At 39.0% G+C, this 20,835-nt stretch overlaps 1 protein-coding gene across 1 annotated transcript in view; it reads right to left on the bottom strand.

Moving 5' to 3' along the window:
* Window positions 1-748: 748 nt before the first annotated feature.
* Window positions 749-20,835, bottom strand: part of TXLNB (taxilin beta) — a 139,838-nt gene continuing 119,751 nt past the window's right edge. Inside the window, exons 8-10 of the mRNA XM_077486743.1 lie at window positions 16,045-16,137; window positions 11,737-11,832; window positions 749-3,091 (exon numbers count right to left, since the gene is read on the bottom strand). Coding sequence (XP_077342869.1) covers window positions 2,627-3,091; window positions 11,737-11,832; window positions 16,045-16,137 — 654 coding nt within the window. The 3' untranslated portion in view covers window positions 749-2,626. The remainder of the gene's footprint in view (window positions 3,092-11,736; window positions 11,833-16,044; window positions 16,138-20,835) is intronic.

Here is a 20,835-nt window from a genome sequence, read left to right as displayed (position 1 = left end):
AGACAGGCTGAGAAAGATCTGGTCATGTGACAGCTGTATATCGCTTAGGAAAAAGGTACTTAGATTTTATATTGTTTTTAAATAGTTATAGTGCCATCATCCACATGCAGAAATAGAAGGACAAATGTAAATTAAACACTGTGGGGGTTATTTACTAAAGGAAAAAACACTTTGCACTGCAAGTGCACTTGGAAGTAAAGTCGCTGTAGATCCGAGGGAGACATGCAAGGAAAATAAAAAACAGCATTTTAGCTTGAACATGATTGGATGATAAAATCAGCAGAGCTTCCATTCATTTCAAATCTACCCCTTAATTTAGAGAAACTGCACTTGAAAGTGCACTTGGAGTGCAAAGTGGATTTTTCTTTTGTAAATAACCCCCCCCGTGTGTGTTTAGTATCACATCAAAGAAATACTGTTCCATTTTTCTTAAAGATATTTCATATGCATGTTTGTAGAATATCCCTTCAGTGGCAATTGGCAAATCATGGTGGCCGGCAGCCTGGCCAAACTACATATGAAATAAAGTAAATTAACCATATTAAGAGTGTCTTATTTTCAATTTGTGTGAGCAAGCTGATAGTCATGGGATAGAGAAAAACAAAATGCATTCAAAGAACCGCGTTGCTCAGAGCATGTCCTACATATATAATAAATGAATATGTGGCTATCTCCATGTACATATAGATTTACAAACTGTAGACACATACAATTATTCTCATAAGAAAGAGGAAGAAGAATCAGCCCAAAAATTTAAGGCATGTTTTTATTTTTGAATTTTTATGTTAGTTATTTGCATGAGAGAAAAAAAAAAACTTTCTGTATGTTATTGTTTACAATGATTATATCATAGCCCAGTGGTAGGCAACAAAGTAAAAGAACACTGGTGCCTCAAAATATCTGTTATGGTAAAAATTCTACCTTCTTCGGCTGTTGTGTTTTTTAGTAATTGCAAATGTTGAAGGGGAAGAAACATCTTAAAGTAGAACTAAAGGCAAAACTCTTTAGAGTAAAGGAAAATTATAACCCCCTTGTTAGTTTTCTTTTTCCCTTCAATTCCAATCCCATAGGAATCCTGTGGTGTCCCCATTGGAAGGTTTCTCCTCTATTACTTTTCTGGGGACAACCAAATTGTGGGATTTTCTTTTACTCAATGGTAACGAAACAAATAGAGAAGGTGAATCTCACTAATGGGGGCACAGACAACAATAAAACCTTCTAACCCCTCTCCACTCCAAATTTTGCCTTTGGTTAATACTTTAAAGAGAAGTAGTCATGGACATAATACCGTAATCAGAATCTCCACTCTTAATTGTTATACTAGTGCAGGCTTACATCACATGGATTGCTTGATTTTTGATAATTTATTTGTATTCTCTTCACTGTCTGTCCATCCTTTCTTTTGTTGTCGCGTTGCTCCTGAAACGTATTTACCTAATTTGCATATACACCATATGGGCCAAGGTATGTAGACACCCTTCTAAATCACTGGCTTTAGTAGGAACACCTATTGTTAACAGGTGCATAAAATAAAGCACATAGCCATGAGATATTGGTGCTCTTTCACTTGGGCTTTACGATCAGGTCTGCCTTTCTGCCTGTTATTCAGGACAGACACAAGTTTGTTTACACCCAAAAGCCCATAGATCCAACACCGTTCCCATACAGTCTGCTGTCAAAATGTGGACAAAAAGACTGAATGGGCATTGAAGTCACAAAGTAACATCCATCCTGTTCTGCTCTGATTTAGCAAGGGATCTGCCCATGGATCCTTTGCTAAATGGGGCAGTGTGCACTTGTGCAAAAGGAATCTTTAACATCTTTGAGATGAATTGGAGCACAGATTAGGAGCCTGCTAGGGGTAGAGGGAGATTTCCCTGTTTTTATTTGAGTTGCTCTGTAAAATACAAGTATAGGCTAATAAAACAATGAGAACAAGTATCAACTTAATCATCTCTTTAAAACCTAGCTCCCTGCAGAGTTTATCCTCGGTTTCCATCAAGGTTTACATACCTGGTGTTCCTGCCAGTAGTCAGGCCTTCTTAAAACAGGGTAACAACACTGATTCCCCTGCAGTTAAATTGCATCAGTGTTGTCGACCTATTCAGGCAGTGCATATTTGCGCACATTGAGGAGTAGAGCAGTCACCATTATCACTGTTGTCAACTGCCCCTTTTCACTGCCAGTCAATTTTGCCCACACCTAGTTCCTCCTGCAGGCATTGTGACTGACAACATAGCCCTGTCCACATGCTCTGTAGAAGAGTAAGCATCACTGTGTAAGTAGCTCAGTGGGCATCTTGTACCTTGCAGAGGTTAAGCAGGCTTCACCTTATAGGGGAAGGATATTAAGCAAACAGTGTTTGCTTAAAAATGGAATACAAAGATGGGTCATAGATGAATTTATTAACTGTACAGGAGGCTATTTAAACTGAAATGCTGTAACCTAATGGTGACCCAAGCCCATTCTTGGCTATTTTTTAATTCTCTTTAACCCTATTTTCAGATATGTATTTATTCTAATTCACATCTGTGATTTGAAAAAAAGTTGCTAAAATAAATGCATTGTGTTCCTGCAAAGTTTGTGGGCTGAAAATTACTCTTTATGTCTATGCTACAGTTAAAATCTAGTCTACGTCTTCCATGTCATTATACTCTGAAGCTTGTTGTGATTCAGCCTTTGATGAATTCTGTATTGTCACCTCTGGACAGGCTGCACCTTCTAATGGCTCTGCAGGCTGTTCAACTGAGGTAGCCAATTTGCTGGCATCTGATTGTAGACATTCAAGACTGCTTTCTTCTGCTGTCTCCTCCAAACAGTGAGTCACCATAAAAGCGGTTTCTAGATCTTTGATGATTTTTTCATCTATTCCAGAAGGCTCTACGGTAGAACTTTCATCTTGTGCTGCAGTGGCTGAGTCCTCGCCATCAGATACATCCTCATCTTCCTCCACCTCATCATTATCGTGTGTCTTGGCTTCTTTAATTCTCCTATATAGTTCAATTCTTTCTTCCTGCAGTGCTCTGCAAAGCTTTTCCAGCCTCTCAATTTTTACCACAAAGCAGTCATATTCTTTAGCCTTCAGAGCTTTCTGTAGTAAAAAAAAATAGGCCAAGAGAGATAAACAAGCTTTATTGAAGCAAATAATTCAACTTATCTATTGGAGAAAAAAAAAACCTGCCTACCAAGATTTTTGCTATGCACTCATAAAGGGAAGATTATACTACATATAATAAGCTAGACAGAATTTTCTTACATTGTACATCATATAATAATAATAATAAAAAAACAGGTCAATCTGAACAAAGCATTTCCACCACCAGACAAATTTGTTTTAATAGTTAAATAAATATTTTGCAGTGGTGTGTAGAAAATCCATTTCCAAAAGACCACTGCCTTTAGTAGAGAGACAATATAAGGCATTCAAAATGAAACTCCAGTTTTGCTGAGAGGAAAAAATATGTTTTGCAGGTGAACTCTATATTTTTCATTCATTGTAGATTTTTAAAGGGCATGTAGTATGCAGTGTTGAGCAAATGTTTTAGGCGCTTGTGAAAAAATGGTGTAATTTGTAAATGCTTTCAGAAATAATACAATGAATAGTTTTTATATATCAATTAACATCCTACAAAGTGCATTAACAGAAGAAAAAAATCCTACTGCAAATCAATTTTTGGTGTTTCCATTCTTTGCTTTTAAAAAAAAAAAACATCAGTTCTCCTAGACACACTGGCACACAGTATTTTAAGGAACTTGACGGGTAGGCTGTTCCAAAAGTCTAGGTGAACTAACCACAGTCGTTCTGTGGATTAAGACTGTCTCATTTGCTTCTGTCTCTTTGTGTACACATGGTCGGACATTCTGACAACCAAATCCGTTGGATTTTGTCCGACGGATTTTGTCCGAAACTGTTGCATACACATGGTCGGACAAAGTTGTCGGAAAATCCGATTGTACATAACGTGATGACGTTATTTCGTTACAACGGGACTATGTTCAGGCTAGTAGCCAATAGTTTTGGTCTAGGAATTTGATCTGAGCATGCGTGGCACTTTGTCCGTAGTAGGCTACACATGATCGGAGTATGTCCGATCGGAGCATTTTGTCGTAAAATTTTATGGACAAGTTGGAAAACTTGGTCCGTCAGATACTCCGACGGAAACAGTCCGATAGAGACCACACACAGTCGGATTATCCGACAAAACGGTCCGATAGGACACATTCCATCGGAATCTCCAACCGTGTGTACAAAGGCTTAGACAGACTCAATCATGTTGAGATCAGGGCTCTGGGGGTCATACCATCTCCTCTGTGACTCCTTGTACTTATTTTCACTTTATGACTTTGGTTGTATGTTTGTCTTGCTGCAATGAACAATTAATTTGGGACTAATCAGATGCCTAGCTGATGGTACTGCATAATGGATGAATATCTGCCTGTACTGTTCTGCACTGAGAAGACCATTCATTCTGCTCTAATCCTCAACTGCATGTGCAGAAATGCAGTCTCAAACCTGCAAGGCCCACCACCATGCTTCACTGTTTCCTGGGGACATCCTTGTACCGCTCTCCAGGTAACGAACAAATTTCTCTTTTACAACCAATCAAATACGAACTCATCCATCCAAAACACCGCCTGATGTTTTTGTGTACACCAGTTCTTGGGTTTTCATGCATAGGTGAGTCACTTGGCCTTGTTTACAAGTTGAAGGTATGGCTTTTTAGCCACAAGTCTTCCTTAAAGACCACTTCTGGGTGTGCCAAGATTTTATTGGCTTTTGTCAACACTGATATCATGGTGCATCTGGATATCTTTAGGGAAAGGGAAAATCAGCAGGATGTCTCTTTCATCTACTGTGCTCAGTTTCCTAAGCTGACCAATGTGTTTTTGGTCTTCAGTTTTACAGTTTCTTTGTGCTTCAGCAGAAGAAATTGGACAACACATCTGGAAACGCCTCTATTCCTTGAAATGTATGTCTGTAAGACTACCCTGTATCTTGCTCAGACTTACTATTGTGTAAGAGTTGTAAATTTGGAGTTGGAGATTTGGTCAGGATCAGTCCCCAAAGCTGAGAAATACAGGCAGATACTTATCATGCCACACCATCAGGAAGGCCTGGGATTGGCCCTAAATTTATTCTGCAGCAGGACAATGACCCTAAACATGCAGTCAATGTCATTAGGAACTATCTTCAGTGTAAAGAAGAACAAGGAGTCCTGGAAGTGGTGGTTTGGCCCCACATTTAATATCATCGAGTCTGTATGGGATTACATGTAGATACAGAAGTATTTTAGGCAGCCTACATCTATAGAAGATCCATGGTTAGTTCTTCAAGATGTTTGGAACAACCTACCTGCCGAGTTTCTTCAAAAACTGAGTGCAAATGTACCTAGAAGAATCAATGCTGTTTTGAAGGCAAAGGGTGGTCACACCAAATATTGATTTTATTTGGATTGCTCTTTTGTTCATTTACTTTCCATTTTGTTGATTGATAAAAATAAACTACTAACACTTCTATTTCTGAAAGCATTCTTAATTTACAACATTTTCACACCTTCCTTTAGACTGCAGAGTACTATATATATATATATATATATATATATATATATATATATAGTATATATAGTATATACAGTGCCTTGAAAAAGTATTCATACCCTTTGAAATTTTCCACATTTTGTCATGTTACAACCAAAAACTTAAAGGTATTTTATTGGGATTTTATGTGACAGACCAACACAGAGTGAAAAATAATTGTGAAGTGGAAGGAAAATGATAAATGGTTTCAATTTTTTTTTAAATAAATAACTGAAAAGTGTGGCGTGCATTTGTATTAAGCCCCCTTTACTCTGATACCCCTAACTAAAATCTAGTGGAACCAATTGCCTTCAGAAGTCACCTAATTAGTAAATTGAGTCCACCTGTGCGTAATTTAATCTCAGTATAAATACAGCTGTTCTGTACGATCGGATCGTGTTGTTGGAAAATCCGATCGTGTGTGAGCTCCATCAGACTTTTTCCGTCGGTCGGGATTTCCAACACACAAAGTTTGAGAGCAGGATCTAAAATTTTCTGACAACAAAATCCGATCATTTAAATTCCGATCGTATGTAGACAATTCCGACGGACAAAGTGCCACGCATGCTCAGAGAAAATTACAAGACGAAAGCTATTGGCTACTGGCCCGTTTATGGTCCTGACGTACGTGTTGTACGTCACCTCGTTAAGAACGGTCGGGTTTTCTGACAACTTTGTCCGACCTTGTGTATGCAAGACAAGTTTTGCACAAAATGGATTTTGTTGTCAGAATGTCCAACCGTGTGTACAAGGCATAAGTCATGCACTCCACAAATCTGGGCTTTATGGAAGAGTGGCAAGAAGAAAGCCATTGCTGAAAGAAAGCCATAAGAATTCTCATTTGCAGTTTGCGAGAAGCCATGTGGAGGACACAGCAAACCTGTGGAAGAAGGTGCTCTGGTCAGATGAGACCAAAATTTTAATTTTTGGCCTAAAATCAAAACGCTATATGTGGCGTAAAACTAACACTGAACACATGGTGGTGGCAGCATCATGTTGTAGAGATGTTTTTCTTCAGCGGGGACAGGAAGCTGGTCAGACTTGATGGAAAGATGAATGGAGCCAGAAGAAAACCTATTATGCCACGTACACACGACCAGACTTTTTGACAGCAATGACAATTCAATTGTGTGGGCGCTATCGGACCTTTGCTTGCCAAAAATCCGGCGGACTTTAGAAATAGAACACATTTTAAATTTTACCACCGGAACTCCGCCGGACCGAGAAATCCATTTGTGTGTATGCTAGTCTGACGGACAAAAACCAACGCTAGGGCAGCTATTGGCTACTGGCTATGAACTTCCTTATTCTAGTCCGGTCGTACGTCATCACGTTAGAATCCATCAGACTTTGGTGTGATCGTGTGTGGCCAAGTCCGTTCATTCGGAAAGTCCTTCAGAACTCCGCCAGAAATTCCATCGGAAAGACCGTCGGTCCTAGTCCCTCGAAAATTCGGGTCGTGTGTACGCGGCATTAGAGTCTGCAAAATACTTGAGACTGGGGCAGAGGTTAACCTTCCAGCAGAACAACAACCCTAAACATACAGCCAGAGCTACAATGGAATGGTTTAGACCAAAGCATATTCATGTGTTAGAATGGCCCAGTCAAAGTCTAGATCTAAATCCAGTTGATCCTAAAGTTGATCCTGAGTCTAGATCCTAAATCTGTGGCAAGACTTGAAAATTGTTATTCATAGATGCTCTCCATCCAATCTAACAGAGCTTGAGCTATTTTGCAAAGAAGAATGGGCAAAAACGTCACTCTCTAGATATGCAAAGCAGGTAGAGACATAATCAAAAAGACTTGCAGCTGTAATTGGCACGCAAAGTGGTCTGAATACAAATGCATGCCACATATTTCACATATTTATTTGTAAAAACTTTTGAAAAACATTTATCATTTTCCTTCACATTTATGTACCACTTTGTGTTGGTCTATCACATAAATTCCCAATAAAATCCATTTACGTTTTTGGTTGTAACGTGACAAAATGTGGAAAATTTCAAGGCGTATGAATACTTTTTCAAGGCACTGTATATACAGTATATCCACTGCAGCTGCAGGCATCACCCTGGTACTGTTTTTTTTTAGCAGCAACGGTCAGCTCTCTTGCAATAGCAACTGGAGTGGCTAACTAGCCACTTGGTTGCTATTACAAACAATGGGAGAGGTTGATCTCCCTCCCGCCACCTTCCACTGCTCTCTTTGGCTCTCCCATTCCACCGGGAGACCCAAGCTACGTCCGCCGGCTGGCCGGAGACCCATACAGAGGATTTGATCAGGTCTCCGCTATCATAACTTATTAGTGATGACATGACATCACTTCCAGTTTACCTGGCTGTCATCGGCGGCATTTTTTGAAAATCGAAAGTATTCAAAAACAGTGATCTTGGCATTTTGAATGCTTTAGAAGTGCAAAGGAGGGGTTTGAGATCTTATTGACCCCAGATCCGTCAAAGAGTACCTGTCGTGTCCCTATTGCTGTAACAAGGATGTTTACATTCCCTGTGACAGAAATAAAAGTAATAAAAAATAAATAAAATGAAAGCAACAGTGTAAAAAAAATAAAAAATTAATAAAATGTATAATAAAAAAAAAACAGTAAAGTGCCCCCCACCCCCCTGTGCTAGCGCACAAAGGTGAATGTGTACATCGGTCCCACAAAATAGCGATCATACCACATATGTGAGGTATCACCACAAATGTCAGATCATAGGCAATGATTCTAGCACCACCTCTGTAGATATAAAGTGGTAACCTGTAAAGGCTTTTAAAGCACGGGTGTTCGCAATTTTATTGTGTGACATGTTTGGTATCTATTTACTCAGCACAACATTATCTCTTATATTTTACAAAAAAATAGGTTAAGTATTTTTGTTTGCATTATAAATTTTAACCACTTAAATACAGGGCATTTTCACCCCCTTCCTGCCCAGGCCAATTTTCAGTTTTCAGCACTGACGCATTTTGAATAACAATTGCGCAGTCATGCAACACTGCACCCAAATTATATTTTTATCTCCCCCCCCCCCCCCCCCCCACAAATAGAGCTTTCTTTGTCTGGTATTTGATCACCTCTGCGTTTTTTATTTTTTGCGCTATAAACAAAAGAAGAGTGATAAGTTTGAAAAAAAACACAATATTTTTTATTTTTTGCTGTAATAAATATCCCAGTTTAAAAAAAAAATCAAATGCATTTTTCCTCAGTTTAGGCTGATATGTATTCTTCTACATATTTTTCGTAAACAAAATCGCAATAGGCGTATATTGATTGGTTTGTGCAAAAGTTATAGTGTCTACAAAATAGGGGATAGTTCTATGGCATTTTAATTATTATTTTTATTTTTTTTACTAGTAATGGCGGCAATCTGCACTTTTTATCATAACTGCGACATTCCGGCAGATAGATCGGACACTTTTAACACTATTTTGGAACCATTCACATTTATACAGCAATCAGCGCTATAAAAATGCACTGATTACTTTATAAATGTCACTGGCAGGGAAGGGGTTAACACTAGGGGGCTATCAAGGGCTTAAATGTGTTTCCTAGGGAGTGATTCTAACTGTGGGGGGAGGGGACTCATAAGGGGAGGAGACCGATCAGTGTTCCTCTGTACTGGGAACACACGATCGGTCTACTCTCCCCTGACAGGATGTGGATCTGTGTGTTTACACACACAGATCCACGGCCTTGCTCTGTTAACAGGCAATCGCGGGTGCCTGGTGGACATTGCGGCTGCCACGCAGCGCACCCCCTAGACGGTCGGGAAGCCCAGGACGTCATATGATGCCCGCCCAGAATGGAAGATCCCTACTGCGGATGTCATAATACTATGGGCAGGTAGGGAAGTGGTTAAACAGTGTATTTTTTTCCCCAAAAATTGCATTTGAAAAAATGCTGCACAAGTACCATGTGATATAAAAAAATTGTAACAACAGCCATTTTATTCTCTAGGGTCTATGCTAAAAAAAATATAATGTTTTGGGGTTCTAAGTAATTTTCTAGCAAAAAATAAAAATTTGTACTTGTAAACAACAAATGTCAGAAAAAGGCTGGGTCCTTAACTAGTTGCTGACCGCCGGCCGTCAATTGACGGCCAGGCGGCGCACCTATTGTGGCGGGAGGCCGTCATATGACGGCCTCCCGTTTAAACAGGGAATGCGCGCGATCGTGTGCGCGCATCCCTGTTTCTTCGGTGGCGGCGTGTCACGGAGACACCGCTCGCCACCGAAGGGGGTGAACAGCCATTCGTTATGGCTGTTTACCACGTGATCGGCCGTGATGAAGTCACGGGCGATCACAGATGGTCACACCCCGAACGTGCACGGCGCATGCGCGCGAGCGCGCTGCGCGTGCACGTCGGTGGCGGCGTGTTCCCCGGGAACACTGCTCGTCACCGACGCTGGTAAACAGCCATTGGCCGGCTGTTTACCCACGTGATCGGCTGTGATCCTTTCACAGCCGATCACAAAAATGTAAACAAACTGCGGTAACGGGATGTTACCGGGTTCTCCTCCTCACACACCGATCGTGTGTGAGGAGGAGATTGCGGTAACATCTCGTTACCGCATACAGTGTACACAAATCATACTGATTGCCCCCCCAATAAAGAGGACCTGTCACTACCCCTCATAGTACCTGTCAATCACAGTCCATCAGAGTACCTGTCACAGTCCATCAGAGTATTTGAGTACCTGTCACAGCACATCAGAGTACCCGAGTACTCTGCAAGTTTAGCAGATATTTATAGTACCTACAGGGAAGCCTTTTTATAGACTTCCCTGTAGGTACAAGTGGTGTAACAGTGTTTACAACCACTTTAAGTCGATATATATTAATGTGGTTTCAGATTATTTAATGAGATTGTAAAAGATAATTTTTTTAACCAAAACGATGTCATACTTTCCTGCTCTGTACTAAGATTTTGCCTCCCAGGGGCCTATGCGCAGCTTACAAGTAATGAATGTACTTGTTTTGTATAAAAAATATTATTTTATTTTGAATTGATATAAAAAATCCCTCCCAGACCAGAAACATGTCATCAATGTATCTGTGCCATGTAAAAACATGACCAGGACATTGCACAAACCCCTCATCTGAGAGGAGAGCTTGATCCCACTCGCCCAGGTACAGATTGGCGTAGGAAGGGGCACAACAAGTCCCCATCGCTACGCCCTGCACCTAGAGGTAGTGGGAGCATTTAAATGGAAAAAAATTGTGTTGCAAGATAAACTCCAGTCCTTATAAAATTAACTCATTAAGAGGCCTTTCATCCATAGGCCCCTGGGAGTATTTTGTCTCTTTTCATATATGCTATTGGGCTAGCAGCATTTTGTCCATAACCAGGGGAGGTGGGTCCCATTTTTTTTTCAACATCCCAAGGTATAGTCTATGAAGCATGGGCTGCAGATAGGTACTCGGGTACTCTGATGGGCTGGTGACAGGTACTTGGGTACTCTGATAGGCTGGTGACAGGTACTCAGGTTGTCAGGAACCATCTCACTGCTTGGTTTACCTGCTGGTGGCACTGTTGCTTTTAGCACCAAGGGGTGTTGTTCTGATGGCCACCAGCTGAGATGTTAACTGACAATCAAGCCATACCTGATGTGGGACTTCTGGACTATATAAGCCCACCCTTCACCAAGGCTCAGGGCTTCAGAATCCCCCCTGCAAGCCTTATCCCTGCCTGAGCCTAATCCGTTCCTTGATCTGTTCCTGTCTTTTGTCCTGGACTCTGTATCCTGTATCTTGACCCTGAGACCTGTCCCCTGTTCCCTGGTCCCTGCTATGAGGCTGTAGGCACGAGTGTGCCTAGGTACAGGAAATGGACTGCTATACTTCAAGTGGAATTCAGGACAAAGGGTAGATTTTTCAAAGTACTGTTTACGCACAATAACATTTCTAGACGTTCACTATAACATAGCAAATCTTCACTTTTTTATTTCAGATCCACAAAAATCCTTGCTTTTGGAAGATAACATTTCTTTACAAAATGCTTTCTTTTTGTTTTCATTACAGAATGTATGGGGTCAAGAAAAAATTTGCTATGAATACTAGTAGAAAGCTGGGAATTGTCAGAATGTTTCTCCATAGGAAAAGAAAAATGTAATCCTCAGCTCTGTTGGCCAGTAATGACTTAATGTAACATTTCTCACCTCTTCAATCATGTCCAGCAGAGCTTTATTGCAATTCTCAAACCGCGTTTTCCAGGTGTTCGTATCCTTTTCCAGTTTTTTTATTTTCTTTGTCATCTGACAAATTCACAACACAAGTTCAGGTTAGCACATAATCATGAAAACAAATGACTGCATGCTACAAGAAAAAAATAAAACGAACAAGGTGTTTTAGAAAAAAAGTCACATTGCTGAAATGATCATTGTATTTTGACAACGGTAATTACATTTTATGTGTGCTGTTCAAAGAGAAAATGTATTATACCATAAATATTTAACTACGCTGTAGAGTTTGTGTGAGTTGAGGAGATTTATCCTGAAATAAAAAAAAATATGCCTTTGTTTTGAAACATATAAATTGCTACATAAACTTTCATTTACAAGGTGTTCATTTCACATATATTGCAGCTGTATGCTTTCAATATGTATCAGTGGAAGACAGTTACATTTATTACACTTGTTTTATTGTTCATATTTAATAAATAGTTTATTGTATAGTTTACAGCCTGAACCAGGTAACATGCATATTGATTAAAATTAATAATCAGCAGTATGACAATAAGACCCACAGAGGGCACACATGTGAAAGCACTAATAGCCCACCTTCCACTCCTAAAAATTATTGGTCTTCATTGGGATTTTCTGTATACCATTGGATACAATATTATATATTTTACTCAGAAGGGAAAAAAGGAAACTTATCTTTTTAATATTTTTTCATAACAATCAAGTAGATACAAAAGTTATTACTAGCTATCCACAAGGTCAACAAGGAAGTGCTATACAGCTTGCAATCTGCAACACATTTAACCACTTGCAGACCGGACCATTTTGCTGGTCAAAGACCAGACCACTTTTTGCGATTCGGCACTGCGTCGCTTTAACTGACAATTGCGCGGTCATGCGACGTGGCTCCCAAACAAAATTGACGTCCTTTTTTTCCCACAAATAGAGATTTCTTTTGGTGGTATTTGATCACCCCTGCGGTTTTTATTTTTTGCGCTATAAACAAAAATAGAGCGACAATTTTGAAAAAAATGCATTATTTTTTACTTTTTGTTATAATAAATATCCCCCAAAAATATATAAAAAAACATTTTTTTCCCTCAGTTTAGGCCGATACGTATTCTTCTACATATTTTTGGTAAAAAAAAATCGCAATAAGTGATTATTGATTGGTTTGCGCAAAAGTTATAGCGTTGACAAAATAGGGATAGTTTTATAGCATTTTTATTAATAATTTTTTATTATTTTTTTTTACTAGTAATGGCGGCGATCAGCGATTTTTATTGTAACTGCGACATTGTGGGGGACCCATCGGACATTTTTGACACATTTTTGGGACCATTGTCATTTATACAGTAATCACTGCTATATAAAAGCAGTGATTCCTGTGTAAATGACACTGGCAGTGAAGGGGTTAACCAGTGGGTGGCAGTGTAGGGGTTAAGTGTTCCTAGGGGTGTGTTACTAACTGTTGGGGGGTTGGGCTTTCATTTAGTGAACACTGATCTCTGCTCCAATCACATGGAGCAGAGATCAGCGTCACTAGTTGCTAGGCAGAATGGAAAAATGCCGTTTACACGGCATTTCCTCCATTCGGCCGCTCCGTGAAACGATCGCGGGGATGCCCACGGCGATCGAGTCCGCGGGTCCCGCGACCGGACTCACGGGGGTCCCGGCCAGCGTGGGAGCGCGCCGCCACCGGCGCGCTCCCGATGGCAGGGCGGCATTGAATATTGGACGTACCTGTACGCCAATATGCCTACCCGTGCCATTCTGACGACGTACATCGTCGTGCGCTGGTCGGGAAGTGGTTAAAAGAAGAATGTATAGGTTGTCCAAACCTAATCCAATTAAGGGTGGGGAACACAGCACACAAAACACCAACAGGCCGACAAAAAACAACCAGGGGAAAAGAACTGGGAGCTGCCTAAAGGACCTTATGCCTTAAGCTGGCATCAGATGAGACCTGACCATTCACCTGGTAAAATTTAGTATGTGCCAAGAAATGATCAGGTAACAGCCTTGCAAATTTGTGAAACAGAAGCCTGATGTGGAAAAGCTTGAGATGCACTTGCTGATCTAGTGGAGTGCTAGTGGAGACAGGAATAGGTGGAACCTTATCCTTAAGCCTATAGTCTTGAACAACATGCTGCCTGAGCCACCTAGAAATGGTGGATCGAGAAGCAATTTGTTCCTTCTTAAATAATGAAAAGGGAGTCAGTTAGTCTGGAGAAAGAAGTATCGAAGAAATAAATTCTCAAACAGCTCAAACCACTGGAGTGAAATCTCCCCAGGATGTACAAGAGAAGGACAAAAAGATAAATGGACAATGTCTTGGCTAAAGTGAAGTAAGAGGACCTGGGCCTCAAGACAACCTTGTCTCTGTGCGATACAACAAAATGATTTGCAAGACAAGGCTGGCCTCACAAAAGTGATGACATTAAGGAAGGCTACCTTATGAGTAAGAGTAGAGATAAGAATTTCCCTGACAAACCAGGCTGAGATCCCAAAGAGTCACAGGCAGATGCACAGGTCAAACTACAGTATATGAGCCACACCCTGTATAAAGGCTGTTATCATGAAAAGAGAAGAAAGCGGCCTTTGAAAAAGAAGAGATTTGTCCCTTGATTGGTAGAAGGTCAGGATGTGTCCCAAAAGAGTTCTTCTTTGCCTCACACCATGCAAAAGGAATGCAATGCTGAAGGTGAGGCAAAACGTTATGCACAGAGGCTGCACCTGCTTGTCCCAAATAGCCAGAATGTCAAGTTTATGGTCAATGGTCTGGAGTGGAACTGAGCAAATGGCTAAGTGGCTAAGAGTCTGGTATAGATTTGGAGGTAGATTACACAATGTTTTTACTAACAGAAGCAGGCTAGGGAAAGATTTGCCTTTTTTTTAAAAAAGCTGACAAACTAACCTTGAAGTAAGTCAGTATAAAATGCCAAGATTCAGTGGGGTTCGGATGCTATGGTCAAGGTTTGCAAATTTTTTGTTGGGTTTGGTGAATGTCCAGGGAACCAAACTTTACTATATTTGCTCATCACTTGTTACAAAATTCAACATGTTGTCTTTGATGGCCTAAGGTCCAGCCATGATCTTGTTACATGTAATGGAATGTAACAACATATAATGTATAATGTATAATTTTCTGGTTCTGACACAGCGATAAGCAAGGTTCAGTTGCTCATAGTGGGAGAACTAGCATCAAATGTAGAGCTTTTAAGGACACCGGCACTCGCTTTTCTTCTTTTTTTAAGGGCTTTCCTTGCCCATCTTTAGTTAAAAGAATGTTGAAGAATATACACAAACATGCGTTTCCCTCGCAGGGGTATTCAGGTATTCAGCATTTCTTTCCCCTCCAAATAAATGACATTGAGCTTTTCTGGCTTGGTTTTTCTAGCCTTAAAGTTCAGGCCCTTGTCTGTTTCCTACAGACTGTTTGCTCACCAACTCAGTGCACACAGCTAACAGTCTCCTTGCTGCTCTGGCTCCCACCTCTTTCCTATGTGGAGCACTCCTGACTTCTGGGCAACAACCTCCTGTTTGCCAGGGTGGAGCCCAGGACCATGGTCAGGTCACTGTTAAAAGCCCAACTATTCAGCTGGCTATTCTGAATACCTGGACCCAGGATTGGAGATTTTTTCCCACCCGAATTACTTTGAAATCTCCAGGCTCCAGGTCCCCCCCAAAAAAAAAAAAAAAATTAGAAAACTGAAAAGCCAGTTTCCTCTCCATGATACAAGCTCCCTGGAGCCCCTCAACCCACCTGGTTCAGAATTCTGGGTCATAACATCTTTCTAGACCTTGGCAGGGCAATTCTCTGCCACAATAGTAATCTCAAGCTACAGATGTGCTTACCTTATGTAGGCTTTGCTTAGTAAGTACAGATAAGTGGGCAGCATAAGCACTGTGGCTCTCCTCTTTGTGCCCATACCTACTTAGACAGAGTTTTTTTTTTATTATGTTACATTATCACCACAATAGCTGATAATGTAAACTTTGAGATGTCACCCCTTGACCCATACATAGTTGAGGTTTGCCAACTGGTCTTGTTTACTATCATCTGCCAGAAAATTCTGAAGTAATATCTCACCAATTTGAGACCCTAGACTGATGTGTATGCTACACAGAAAGGGATGATAACAACATGACAGATAAGTTAAGATCCAGAGCTTCCATGGAACATATAGTTGTGTATATTTGAAACTAGGACATGAGTATTTTGATTCTGTTGGGTAGGTAACATCTTCATAAACAGAGCAGCAATAAAGAAAAAAAAATAACCTTTTCCATTTCTTTTTTGAAAGTTGTGAAAATTTCATTGCTTTTAGTCAGGGAATTCTGAAACTCATCAAATCTCTCCGAGTATAGTGCAATCTGTCAGTAGAAAAAAAAGTGGGAATAATTAAAATTCAAAGAAAGATAAATTTGTACAAACTAAATGCTATTTGTCAAAACCTCATTAATGTGATGAATCAATGGAAGCAAACTCGAAATGCTCAATGTATCTAAGATCTTTTATGAGTCATAACACCTTCTTGTCAAACAGAGTAAGATTTCCTCTGTTTAGCATTTCTAATGAACCCATATGCTGTTCACAAATTATAATTAACGATTTCCTTCAAGACTGTCATCACAGGTGCCAATGCTTCCAGAACTGAATACATAAACTATGCAGAAACAGAAATAAGTGATTACACTCACAAGTATTACAAGAGGGGAAAAAAAGTAATTATGTTGTATGACTGTTCTGGGGATATCGAGGAAACAATTATCATTTTTGGATAATATATCATACACATTCTATGGATAACAGTAGAGACTGTATTTTTTGAAGAGAATCAAAGTTTAAAATGTTCTTCACATTAGATTATTTATAAAATTATATATAATCTATAAATCTAAAATAATATCGTACAATTAGCCAAATGAAAGTAAACTTCTTAGGCTACATTCAGACAGCCAAAAAGCACTGACCAAGAGCTGGCAAGAATAAGTAGATTGTGTAGTGTGTAGAAACTCCATACAAATCAATGGCTGGCACTGCTGCTGTTCACATGTAACTGTTCATCTGAGCGGTTGCATGAGAATAGAGCTTCCAGACAACCCTAAGCGTCAAGGCCAAAAAATTTGTTAGTTTTCGTTTCATTTGTTGTTGTTTTTTTTGGGTTATTCGTTATAATCTAAATTTGAAAATCTGAAAATTCAAAAATCAGGAAATTCAGAAATTCAAAAATCTGAAAATCTAAAAATAAGAAAGATGATAGGAAAAATTCGAAAATTAGAAAATCTGAAATATTAACTAATTAACTAATAATAACTAACTATTAAATTATAGGTATTGGAATTTCCTTTCAAATTTGACTGTTAGTGAACGTAACAAATACGAATTGATCCAAAGTTACAAATTATCTGAAATAATGAATGCCATGTCTAAACAAACGGAGCATAACAAATTAATAATAAATAATAATAATAAAAATGTATTATTATTTATTAATTCATTATGTTCCATTTGTTTAGATGCAGCATTCGGATAATTCATAACTTCAGATAAATTCGTATTCATTACATTCACTAACAGCCAAATTTGAAAGGAAATTCCAATACCTATAATTTAAAAGTTAGTAATAGTTATTATTAGTTAGTTATTATTTCAGATTGTCAAATTTTCGGGTTTTCTAATTTTCGGATTTTCAGTCCTATTTTCAAACTTTCATTCTTTTGAATTTTTGGATTTTCGTTCTTATTTTTGGATTTATTAATTTTCAGTTTTTTAGAATTTTCACATTTCCGAATTTTTTAGTTTTCAAATTTTAGAATTTACGAATTTCAGAATTTTCTGATTTAGTAAAAATTTGTTAAATGGGTTTTTGTTAATTTGATATAATTATATATAATATATAATATATATTATATTATAATATATAATATATTATAATATATAATATATATTATATTATTAATATATAAATAATTCTGAATTAAAGAATTTGTCAAATTTTGTCGAAAAATGAATTTGGGATGAAACTAATTGCACATGTCTAGTGTTTAGCCACATCTGAATGCAAATTATCCACTTCTATTCAGCCATCTGAATGCACTTTACTGTTCACCTAGAAGAGGGACAATAGTCTCCATTGTTCTAGTTATCTGTTCTAGGTGTCCTGATACAAAGTGGGCAGAAGGTCTCTTTTAGCCCTTGTACACACAGTCGGTCATTCCGACAACAAAATCCGTCAGATTTTGTCCGACGGATTTTGTCCGAAACTGGTGTTGCATACACACGGTTGGACAAAGTTGTCGGAAAATCCAATTGTTCGTAACGTGATGATGTTATTTCATTACGACGGGACTACGTTCAGGCTAATAGCCAATAGCTTTGGTCTAGGAATTTGATCTGGCAATGCGTGGCACTTTGTCCGATCAGAATTCTCTACCAATGATCAGACAAAGTCCCATCGGATCATGTTGTCGGAAAATTTTATAGCCCAGCTCTAAAACTTTGTCGGTCGGATATTTAGACGGAAACAGTCCGATGGAGCCCACACACGGTTGGATTATCCGACAACATGGTCCGATCGGACATTTTCCATCGGAATGTCCGGCCGTGTGTACAAAGGCTTAGATTTTCTGTCTCCAGCCTTTGTGTGCCTTTTGTGGCTATAAAATCTGATTTTGTTAGTGTGAATCTAATACTAGCCATTTGACTGCCATAGGAAGAAAAAAATGCAGGACAGGTATTCTAGAGAAATAAAAAATCAGATGAATTATACTGGCAAGCAAGCTGGCAATCTGGAACCTTTTATTACATGGCTTGGAAATTTCAAGGAAATACATTGCCCTAAAAAACCCCCCCCCAAAAAAACAAAAAAAACCCAGACATTTATTTACACTATTTTGTGCAACCAATAGGATATAAGCTATGTAGTGCCAATACATTTTAGGGCCCATTTTCTTAATATTTGCAGTGAGTTAACAATCTTCATATTAAGACAGCCTATTCAGAATGACATGACTGCCTATGCACTCAAACATTTTTAAAACTGCACATTAACTTTTTTATTGCAATGCAAGTGCATTAACTTGATGGAGTGCCATGCAAAATCAATGGCACTGCAATACATGCTACGTGCATTATCACATCTTGTGGACATGCACACGTTACCACAATATAGTAGTGTAACCCTGCCTATAATGTTTTTTAGGATAGTAGTAGCTTTCAAGAGAACTGGAACAAAATTATCATTAGACTGTTGCCCATAGCAGCCACAAGTCAGTGGTGCTCTTTTTAACCTGTTTTTGTAAAAATTACCGCTAATTCTTTTCAATGTCAAATATATATATATTTTTTTAATCTTTTTTTTTTGGTTTTAAAGTTTAATGCTATATATTTCATAGCAAAAAATCTTGTACAAAAACCATTACACTCAAAAACAATACAGAATAACGTAACTTTTTTCCTTATTAGCACCTTTTTTGCCTCTAAAATATTTTATTTAACCACTTCAGCCCTGGACCAATTGTCAGCCTAAGGACCAGAGGTCTTTTTACAATTTCGCACTGCACTGCTTTAACTGGTAATTGCGCGGTCATGCAATGTTGTACCCAAACAAAATTTGCGTCCTTTTACTTCCCACAAATAGAGCTTTCTTTTGATGGTATTTGATTGCCTCTGCGATTTTTATTTTTTGCGATATAAATGGAAAAAGACCGAAAATTTCGAGAAAAAAATATATTTTCTACTTTTTGTTATAAGAAAAATCGAATAAACTCAATTTTAGTCATACATTTAGGGAAAAATTTATTCAGCCACATGTCTTTAGTAAAAAAAATATCAATAAGCGTTTATTTATTGGTTTGCGCAAAAGTTATAGCGTCTACAAACTAGAGTACATTTTCTGGAATTTACACAGCTTTTAATTTATGACTGCCTATCTCATTTCTTGAGGTGCTAAAATGGCAGGGCAGTACAACCCCCCCAAATGACCCCATTTTGAAAAGTAGACACCCCAAGGAAATTGCTGAGGGGCATGTTGAGCCCATTGAATATTTTTTTTTTTGTCCCAAGTGATTGAATATTGACACAAAAAAAAAAAAGTTTACAAAAAGTTGTCACTAAATGATATATTGCTCACACATGCCATAGTTATATGTGGAATTGCACCCCAAAATACATTCTGCTGCTTCTTCTGAGTACGGGGATACCACATATGTGGGACTTTTTGGGAGCCTAGCCACGTACGGCACCCTGAAAACCAATCACTGCCTTCAGGATTTCTAGGGGTGCAAATTTTGATTTCACTCCTCACTACCTATCACAGTTTCGAAGGCCATAAAATGCCAAAATAGCACAAAACCCCCCAAATTACCCAATTTTGGAAAGTAGACACCCCAAGCTATTTACTGAGAGGCATGTTGAGTCCATGAAATATTTTATATTTTGCCACAAGTTGCAGGAATATTAAAAAAAATTTTTTTTTGCACAAAGTTGTCACTAAATGATATATTGATCATACATGCTATGGGCATAAGTGAAATTACATCCCAAAATAAATTCTGCTGCTTCTCCCGAGTACGGGGATACCACATGTGGGGGACTTTTTGGGAACCTATCCACGTACGGGACCCCGAAAATCAAGCACCGCCTTCCGGATTTAAATATAAAACGCTACCAAAAAAACTGTTAGCGATCGCAGGGATTAGGCCTGACTCTGCGAATGCTGCAGTTATGTGTTTAGTGTTTTGTAAGTGACAGTGATCGATCGATACTGCACTTGGGTGGGCTGGGCGGAGGGGCAAAACGCAGGTGCTAGCAGGTATCTGGGCTGATCCCGCTAACAATGCGTTTTTTTGGAACCCTAAACTGCTGGGAATGCTAGTATAGATCTGATCAGATCAGATATTGATCTGTTCAGATTCTAAACCAGTACGGGAGGTTTATGCTTTGTGCGTGGGTGTTAGCGGTACTGGCACTAACCTAGCCATGCCTGGGGCGACGCAGACCCTAAAACCTAATTGATATCACCCGCCGGGTGATCAGGGGGTTAAACCTTTATTGGGTAATAAATGGCG

Source organism: Lithobates pipiens, unplaced genomic scaffold (genome assembly GCF_037356315.1).
Source record: "Lithobates pipiens isolate NorthernLeopardFrog02 unplaced genomic scaffold, aLitPip1_a1.2 Scaffold_18, whole genome shotgun sequence".
Taxonomy (NCBI): Eukaryota; Metazoa; Chordata; class Amphibia; order Anura; family Ranidae; genus Lithobates; species Lithobates pipiens.
This window is presented reverse-complemented; position numbering and strand designations above follow the sequence as displayed.